Here is an 8,768-nt window from a genome sequence, read left to right on the forward strand (position 1 = left end):
CTGATGGTCAAGGAAGGAGGGAGCTGGCTGTTTTTGTGGGAAATGACATAGGACCAGTGGAGGAGGAGGAGGAGCTGGGCTCCTCAAGTCTTCTCACTCTTCTCTTGCCTTTCTTATCCTTGCAGGGCATAGGCTGCTACATGTTCCGCATTGATGACTTTGATGTGGTGGATGCCACAATGCATGGCAATGCCGCCCGCTTCATCAACCACTCCTGTGAGCCCAACTGCTACTCGCGGGTCATCCACGTCGAGGGCCAGAAACACATTGTCATCTTCGCCCTGCGGCGCATCTTCCGAGGCGAGGAGCTCACCTATGACTACAAATTCCCCATTGAGGATGCTGGCAGCAAGCTACCTTGTAACTGTGGGGCTAAGCGCTGCCGTCGTTTCCTCAACTAAAAGACTCGACCCTGACCTAGATTTCTAAGCTCCATACCTTCATCCCAGCCCCTCTCTGGCATCAGTGAGGGGGGCACACCAAGGGGTGTAGTGGGCGCTTAACCTCACCAATCCTTCCAAGTGGGCTGCTGCAGGACTGACTTATCCCTTCGGTTCCTTGAGGTGTGGAGATGACTTGTCCCCAAGGAGCATGAGTGTGGGAAGAGAGGAAGCTCTTGGTAGCGGCCCTGGTGTTTTTTGAGTCTGTGGCTTGAAATTAGGACAAGCAGAGAGATGGGGCAAGAGTGGGAAAGGTATCTCCCTTGTCCCTTATTTGTGCCCATCTGCTTCATAATCCTGATTCCCCACCCCCTCTCCCCCCTCCATTGTGGGGTGAGAACAGCTTTTTCTTTAATTTTGTACTTTTAAATTTTGTGATTTCCCCCCCCTGCTCTGCTTAGGCTTTCTGTTTTAAAGAAGAAGAAGAAAAAACCATCAAACCCAGGAGGATGTAAATATTTGTACAAATTTCTAAACCTGTTTATTTTCTATGCACTTTTTTATTTAAGATGCTCAGTCAACTCAGACGGTAAAGGGTTGGATTATTGTTGGTATAATTTTAAATAAAACGCAATTTTGACACGAGGCTGTCACATGGCTTCTATTGCAGTAGCTTCAGCCTGAAGAATGAAAAACAAAAGTGTGCCTGTGTAAAAACTCCCATCTGGAAATGGAGACAGTGGCCATCCAGTTCTTTAATATCAAATGGTTTGATTTCAAAACTTATAGGTACAGACTGGCTTACATGTTCCGCAGCTGATGCATAGGCGCCCCAGAAATATAGTTGTCTCTGCCCATGTTGGCTATGAATTTGAGCTGTACATTAAGAGTGGAGCCTACAAAGACCCATGGGTAATGGCCTCTACATGTAGTAGGAGTATGGAAATCCTAGTCCTTTTCAGCAGAGTGGGTGCAACCGCCCCCCATATAACCTCTGGAACTTCTGTGTAGTTTGTTGGCAGTGTCCCCTTACTTTGGGAAGCTCCTACAAGGATTGGGGGGAATCCAAAGGCAAATAGATAGCAAGGGACAAATACAACAGTTAGGGAATAGTCACTGCAAACACCCTAATGCCTGGGATGGCTTTTGGGTGGGAAATGAGGGTGACCACCTATACAGTTCCAGAATAACGAACATTATTGTGAGACCGTAAGCCAGGTATGTGTTACATATGATGATGATTTGATTTATTACGGTCAAGTGACCAGCATATCATACAAATACAATTAAAATACAATTAAAAAACATCATTAAAACAGCGACCTTAGGACTATATAAGCGTACACAGACAATACCCAGGACTAGTTGAAAATTGGTTCTCAGGTCTATGTCAGCTGATTGTTTAACAATGACCTGCGGCGAGCAATAGCAGCAGCGTAGAAGCTCACTACCTTTCTCGTAATATGAGGAGATTGGTCAGACAATAGGTATTTAGTATAAAATATAATATCCCTACCTGGAATTTTTTTTTAATAGCGGGGAGATAAAAGAAACACGAAGGTCACTATAAAAAGTACATGCTAATAAAACGTGACCCACCGATTCTACAACACCCGCCTCACAGGGGCACACTCGTGCTTCCAATGGGATTTTCTGGTATCTCCCGTCTAAAAGAGCCGATGGAAGGACATTGAACTTGGCCAGCATAAAAGCTTTCCTAAGTCTGGGAGTGGGAAGGGAAACCAGGTATGTAGCAGGCCCAGGCCCCCCTAAGCTGAATCTGAGGCCGGGGTTAGGGGCGGTTTGTGAGATATGATTCTGAAGGTGACTTCCGGTCTGGTGTTCAATGGCGCGGGGTGAGTTTTACCATCTCTCTGCAACCGCTATTGAATCCTTCTATCTCTTATACTATTAATATCAATAGTGGGAGGCTGGAATCTCTGCAAACGAGTTGCAAGAGACTCCCTCCCTCCAATATCTCTCAGTGGAATGAAGATAACGAGGCTCAGCTTGATAATTAGAAGCCACCCTGACAACGGCCTTGGCTTCCCTCCACTGTCGACATCTTCAAAGAGCTGCCTGTGCTACTTTTTCTTCTTTTCTTTTATGATTATGGAGGAGGACAACCACCCAAACAGAGGATATAGCACAGCTAGATCGAGCCAGGCTGTTAAACCTCAGTGGCTCTAACAAGGAAAGGAAGAAAAGCTTTAGGGATTCCATCCTCATTTGAAAGCCTACCTTCACAGAAAGCTAAAAAGAGGAGGAAGGAACAGACCTCCCCTTTCCCTCTTATTCAGACGGCAGGCAAAGACCCTATACAGCATGGGGAGCAAAAAGATCAACCAAAAATAACATTTCTTCCCCTTCATATCTAATAAGAGGCCAGAGATGATTAATACTCAAGAGCCGTCCCCCTTAGACTGGTCCTTTTCCTTTAAAGGTCTCACTCAGATGAAGGTGGATGAATCCCCATCTCTGGTCACAGAAATTGCTTTGGCCGAGAATTTTAATTTAAACAGCCTGATACCCTCCCCAGGAAGCAATCGCATGGCGCCAGCAATGGACAGATTCTGAAGGTCAATGTCCAGAATGCGCTGGAAGATGGCCGTCTTCGCTTTGGAGAAACCTAATGCATGGATTGCTGCAGGTGAAAAACCCAAGCCCAAGAGTTTTGAGCATAGGGATTTCTTCCAGTTCAACTGATAGACATCCGATAGGATGAGCCGAGCCAAACCTACAGGGCAAAACAGCATTTTCAGCCAAAACTTCAACCTGAGCATCCATGCTCGAGCCTCCAACGAAGGAAGCCCCGCTTCTAATTGTAATGAGAAATTAGGAACACAAGATGGTGTACCCACAACGGACTGTAAAAATTTAGTTTGGACGGCTTCATAAGAGAGATACTTGGTATAAACAATAAACTGGGAGCCATATAATATCTGGGGAATAACTTTAGCCACGAATACCCGAATGGCAGATGGAACGTGGTGTTCCCCTTTAGAATAGAAAAATGCGAGTAAGGCTTTCGAGCTCCTATACACATTTGCGATAACGCTTTTAACTAGGGGGAGCCAGGAACCCGTGGAAGAAAAAGTAACCCCTAGATATCTATACGATGTTACTTGGGCTATGGGAAGCCCATTCAGGTGCCAACGATGCTGGACCCGCTTCCTTGAGAATACTACTATCTTCGATTTGTCATGACTAACGACCAGAAGTTCTTTATCACAAAACTTTGTGAGCTCCCTCAATAAGCGACGGAGGCCAGTACAAGAGAGAGATAGCAAAACTACGTCATCCGCATAGAGAAGAATGGATATGGGCCTGTTTGCAACATAGGATGATGGGAGGGTATTTGAGTCAGATTCTTGACCAAGGAGTTGATGTAAAGGTTGAACAGTGTGGGAGCTAAAATGCAGCCTTGTTTAACTCCTTTAAATGTGGAGATAGTCCTGGAAAGGTTGCCATATGAAAACTTTACAAGCAAAATTCTGTTACTGATTAAGATTGCTTTTTCAAATTATGGGGCATCTTACATATATAAATAAGGAACAGGTGAGAAGCCTAAGCAAAATGTACTTCACATATGCTCAGACATAGATTCTCTGTATTGAAATCAGATTGTGATAGTAAGGTTGGACAAAAGACAATAGGTTTTTGGGGTTCTCAGATGCTGTTTCATTGGGTCACTGCTCTAGACCTTATTTCCACGGGAGGGGCTGCATTTGTTGTCGGCAAACCTGAGGGCTGCGTGGCAGAATTGTGGGTGTGGCCAAAGCTAAAGTGGGTAGTGCCAGCCACCTTATGCTCCTGCACACTGCTCAGACACCCCACATAACACGCCACACGTACACATACACAGCGCACATAGGACTTGAGTTCTGCAGTAAAGAAAATCCCAACGAGTTCTCACCGTCTTCTTGAAGTCGTTGGCTAAAACGCGTCATAGAAAGAAACAGCTTCGCCTCACCACAGCGATTCATTTTTAAAATCACTTTATTTCAAAAACACAAAAGAGAAAGAGCTGGTTGTGCCGCTACTTTGCCCTCTGTCTGTGCAGCGTGGCTTGGCGAACTGAGAGGGTTAAATTTTGAAACGACAACTCCCGGCATGCATTTGACCCCAGAATTTCCCCTTCCCCTTATCCGCAGCAAATAGTACAGATCCTAGCATGCTCTGCGCAGGGCGTTGTTTCGGACCATAGACTTTAAATTATAAACCAACACGCCAATTCTGAGTTGTCTTTGAACGCAGGAAACCTCGTCTTCGAAGGTCGGAAAAATAGATGCCCGTTAGCAAATTAGGATATTCAGGATTTTAGCGTCCATGTGACAGCAGCCGGTTGTCCTTTCTCAAGCAAAAATGTAGCAACAAAAACAGGAGGTCGTGCTCCTTAAGTAACTCAGGTCTTATTGCACGTAGAATTTTTGCTTTCAAACATCGAAAATCGCGACGCATCTACATGCAAATCCCGGGCGTTCAAAGCTTCTGCTTGCAACTGGATTTAGGCCAGGGGGGGGATTGGTGCAATCTGTGCGGGGTGCTTTTGTTGACGAAGATTTTGGGCTGGAAATTCCAATCGACATTAGCCTCGTCTCTAACTTGCAGTGTTAACAATGAACTACATTGCAGGGCTGTCATAAGTGGCTCTCTTGCAGCCACACTCCCTTTCCATACATACATACACAACATGGGGATAATGTACTCCATCGGCACTGGTTTTTTAAAATATTCCATCCGCCCTGTACGCGTGTGGAGAGACAAACGAAAAAGCATGACAAGGTTCCCTTTCTAGCTATTTGTATGGTTACTCTGTTTATATTGTTACTCTACCCTTTTCCTATCTCTGTGCTTCGAAGAGCGAGGCGGTTCCCAGCAGCCTTCGCGGCAATCTGCTAACTGCGAATCCCAAAGTTCCGTGTTGTGGATCCCCAGTTTAAGGAAGCAGCAACTGCTGCTTGTAAGGGTGAGTGTTTTTTTTGTGGCGGGGTGGGGGGAACCTACAACGCCTCTCCCATCTTTTTTGGGAGGCGGGGAGAACATAGGAATCTGCCTGATACTGAATCAGACCATTTGGTCCATTAGCCTTGTACTGCCTACACTGGCTGGCAGCGGCTCTCCAGGGTTTCGGTTAGGAAGTCCTGCGGGTTATCGGTGGTTGAACCAGGGACTTTCTGCATGCGAAAGCGGATGCTGTGCTACTGAGCTGCAACCCTTTCCCGAGTCAGGGGATGAGTGTTTACCTTCGAAGCAGAAGGGTCGCGAGGGCCTAACTCCTGAGCTTCGCTCTTCTGGCGTCCCCACGTTCTCTTGTCTTCTCTAGCGCAGCGGGGAATACGAGGCTCCTCTCTCCCTCCTAGCCCCACGTCTGGGGTGAGGCAGCAGTGCGCAGCACCATGAACCTAGAGCGGGTTTCCAACGAGGAGAAGCTCAGCCTCTGTAGAAAATACTACTTGGGTGAGTGTGGCCCTTGGCGTTTCAAGGAGAGACAACCTGGTGGAGTGCGCTCTTCGTCAACCTTGGGTCTGCCTTGGCCGAGCTAGTTGTAGTCCGACAGCATCTGGGGGCCCACCATTGAACAAGAGTGGTGTCGTGGTTACAGTGTTCCACTACGGTTGGGGATTTGGGTTCAAATCTCCACTCACTGATGAAGGATGGAAGCAACAGGCTTTGAGGGCCCCTAAGGGTTTCTCTGGAGCAGGGGTAGGTTGCATGGTGCCCTCCTGATGTTGTTGGACTCCAGCTGCCATCAGCCCCAGCCAGCATGGTCAGTGTTAAGGAATGGTGGGAGCTGGAGTTCAACAACATCTGGAGAATATCTTGTGGGCCACTTCTGCTCTAGAGAGTGCACATCCAGAGGGGTACCCAGGCTTTCAGGAGATGCTGAAAGAAGTTTATTTTGGGAAGGGTGGTAAGCAGGAGTGTCTCATGAAGTTCTTGGAGATATGATGAATTTGGTATATAAGAGGTCTTGGGAAATCCGCCTGCTCCATCCAAGGTAAATTTATTGTCTCAATATTTGCCACATCCTAATGGGGGTAATCAGGGTGGTTCAGTCCAGATGCTGTTGGACTCCCAACTCCTATCAGCCTTAGCTAGCATGGCCAGAGGTCAGGGGTGAAGGGAGGTGGAGTCCAATTACAGCTGGAGGGCTTCATGTTGGCTACCCCTGACCTAGAACAAGGGTTAGGAGCATGTGGTCCTCCAGATGTTTCTGAACGACAACTCCTATGGACCCTGAGCATTGGCCATGCTTGCTAGGGTCAATGGGAGTTCAGTCCAGTAACATTTGAAAGACCACGTTTCCCAAGGCTTAGAAAGCAGCAGCTGTATAACCCTGAGGATGAAAGACCATAACTTTGGTTGGGTTCATCTTTTTGTGTGTGTTTGTGAAAGAATAATCTTATTTTGCAACTATGTTGCCACCATTTCTCCATAGAGTTTAGGACAGAGTACATAATTCTCATGCCCTCCCCCTCTATTTTATTTTAGCAACAATCCTCGTAAGGTAGGTTGAAATGAAAGTGTGTGACTGGCCCAGAATCATCTAGTGAACTTAATGGCTGAATTGGGATTAGAACTTGGATCTCTGATATGACACTTTAACCCCTCAACCACTAATATCCTGATCTCTGAGTGAGCAAATTTGCTGCATTTATTTCATTGCAACCTGCCTTACTTATCTAATTATGAAAATGTATGTCCCACTTTTTCACTAATGGTGCACAAGGCAGTCTTGTGGATCCAATTTATGTATAAAAGTGGTCTAGAAGTTTTAAGAATAATCTGTACTGTTTGCATAGTATAACAGAGTGATGCACTTTTAAGTCATGGAGTGGGTGGTGGGTGGGATGAAAATGTCAAGGGGTGGGCCTCTGCTCATGCAAGGCAGCTTCTCCTGTCTCTCCTCCCTGCAACCCGCTGTGAACACCCGAAAATCTCTTTTGGAGGGTTTGGGAACCCTTTGGAACAGATGTGGAGGGTGCATAGGGAGTTGGAGGGAAAAGAGAAACCAAAAGTTGTCATACAAGCAGGTGGACATCATTGCATGTCTGCCTGGGTTTCTTCAGGAAGAAGGCCAGGATATAAATTCAATAAATAAATAATATGGATTCCTTAAACTAGGTTTTCTGGCACTGGTTTGCTCAGATGCATAGAATGTATGAATTTCTGCTGCCGTAAGAACTGATGTGTGCAAATTTTACTGTCTCATTGGAAATGTTATATTTTTGCCTACTTTCTTACATGTTACGCAGCTGTTTTTTCAGTAGGAAAAGCAATTGGGGGAAAGTGCCTCTTTTGGGGGGCTACAGACCTTTTTCATTGTTGCACCCTCTTTTAAAATACCAGAAAAGGTGAAGGCATCCTCCCTGGAAGGAAATGAATCAAATCAACATGAGTAGTTTCTTTCTCTCTCCTCTCCAGGTGGCTTTGCTCTGCTGCCTTTCCTGTGGCTGGTGAACGTCTTCTGGTTTTTCCGAGAGGCCTTTCTGGTGCCGACGTACACTGAGCAGTTACAGATCAAGCGCTGTGAGTTGTGGCAATGGTGCAGGTCCTAGGAAGTGGTTGGGCATGTGATAGAATGGGGTAGAGCGCAGGCCTCTGGCTTGGGCAGTGCCAAATAGGACAGGGAGCGGTGCTTAAATGGAGGTGGCTGTGGCCCTTGTTTTCAATCTGTTTTCATTCCAGATGTCCAGCGTTCAGCCGTGGGTCTTCTTTTCTGGGTAATCGTGCTCACCACGTGGATCAGCATCTTCCAGGCACGCCGGGCAGAGTGGGGCGAGCTTGGCGACTACCTCTCCTTCACCATCCCCCTGGGCACCCCATGACAAATCTCTTCTCCCTTTGATGGCATCAGCGTGGAGCTTTTAGGGTGACTGATGGGGTGTGGACTCCCCGAGTGGCATGCTGGCTGATTTTTGTGATCTCCCCTTTTACAGAACCAGAGTGGGATTATGCCATGGCGAACTGTGGCAGGGCTGCCTCTCCATGCAGAATCCTCTTCCACTCAATGTGCCCTGACCACACCCTGTGCCAGAGGTGATCAATAAACCTGGGATTATCTACGTCTGCTTGCCCGCAGTGTGGTGGTGTAGACAGAAATTGGGGGTGGGGTGGTGGTGCTAGAGAGGCTCTTTTTGCTCAAATCAAGGATCTGGCTAGTGCGAACTGTAGCTCCGGGGCAGCCAATGTGGTGCCCTCTGCTGGTCTACAGCTCCCATGACCCCTTACCATTGGTCATGCTGGGTTGTTGGTGATGGGAGATGGAGTCCAACAAGGGTGATCTTGATCCAGTCACTGCCTCGCAGCCTAACCTACCTCACAAGGTTGCTGTGAGGATAAAATGGAGCCACGTATGCCACCTTGAGCTCCTTGGAGGAAAGG

At 47.0% G+C, this 8,768-nt stretch overlaps 2 protein-coding genes across 4 annotated transcripts in view; both read left to right on the forward strand.

The window, feature by feature from the left end:
• The window catches only part of KMT2B (lysine methyltransferase 2B), a 73,987-nt gene extending 72,962 nt beyond the window's left edge, over positions 1-1,025 (forward strand). For both annotated transcript variants that reach the window (XM_061597073.1, XM_061597074.1), the window contains one exon: positions 126-1,025. In XM_061597073.1, the coding sequence (XP_061453057.1) occupies positions 126-401 (276 nt within the window). In that variant the 3' untranslated portion in view covers positions 402-1,025. The remainder of the gene's footprint in view (positions 1-125) is intronic.
• A 4,212-nt stretch (positions 1,026-5,237) lies between these two features.
• Positions 5,238-8,449, forward strand: PSENEN (presenilin enhancer, gamma-secretase subunit). 2 transcript variants are annotated; one of them, XM_061597087.1, is made up of 4 exons: positions 5,238-5,349; positions 5,707-5,840; positions 7,809-7,913; positions 8,073-8,449. In XM_061597087.1, exons 2-4 carry the CDS (start codon positions 5,780-5,782, stop codon positions 8,210-8,212), a joined length of 306 nt encoding a protein of 101 aa, XP_061453071.1. In that variant the 5' UTR covers positions 5,238-5,349; positions 5,707-5,779; the 3' UTR covers positions 8,213-8,449. The 2 variants fall into 2 exon arrangements, with proteins under 2 accessions (XP_061453071.1, XP_061453072.1); XM_061597088.1 differs by having other exon boundaries at positions 5,239-5,349; positions 5,712-5,840.
• The last annotated feature ends 319 nt before the right edge of the window (positions 8,450-8,768 follow it).

Source organism: Rhineura floridana, chromosome 15, assembly GCF_030035675.1.
Source record: "Rhineura floridana isolate rRhiFlo1 chromosome 15, rRhiFlo1.hap2, whole genome shotgun sequence".
Classification (NCBI taxonomy): Eukaryota; Metazoa; Chordata; class Lepidosauria; order Squamata; family Rhineuridae; genus Rhineura; species Rhineura floridana.

Bases quoted from the DNA above. Each gene is read 5' to 3' on its own strand.
- PSENEN (XM_061597087.1), top strand. From the start codon at position 5,780: ATGAACCTAGAGCGGGTTTCCAACGAGGAGAAGCTCAGCCTCTGTAGA. The intron at 5,841-7,808 runs GTGAGTGTGGCC...TCTCCTCTCCAG, and splicing joins CTGTAGAAAATACTACTTGG to GTGGCTTTGCTCTGCTGCCT. The intron at 7,914-8,072 runs GTGAGTTGTGGC...TTTTCATTCCAG, and splicing joins GCAGTTACAGATCAAGCGCT to ATGTCCAGCGTTCAGCCGTG.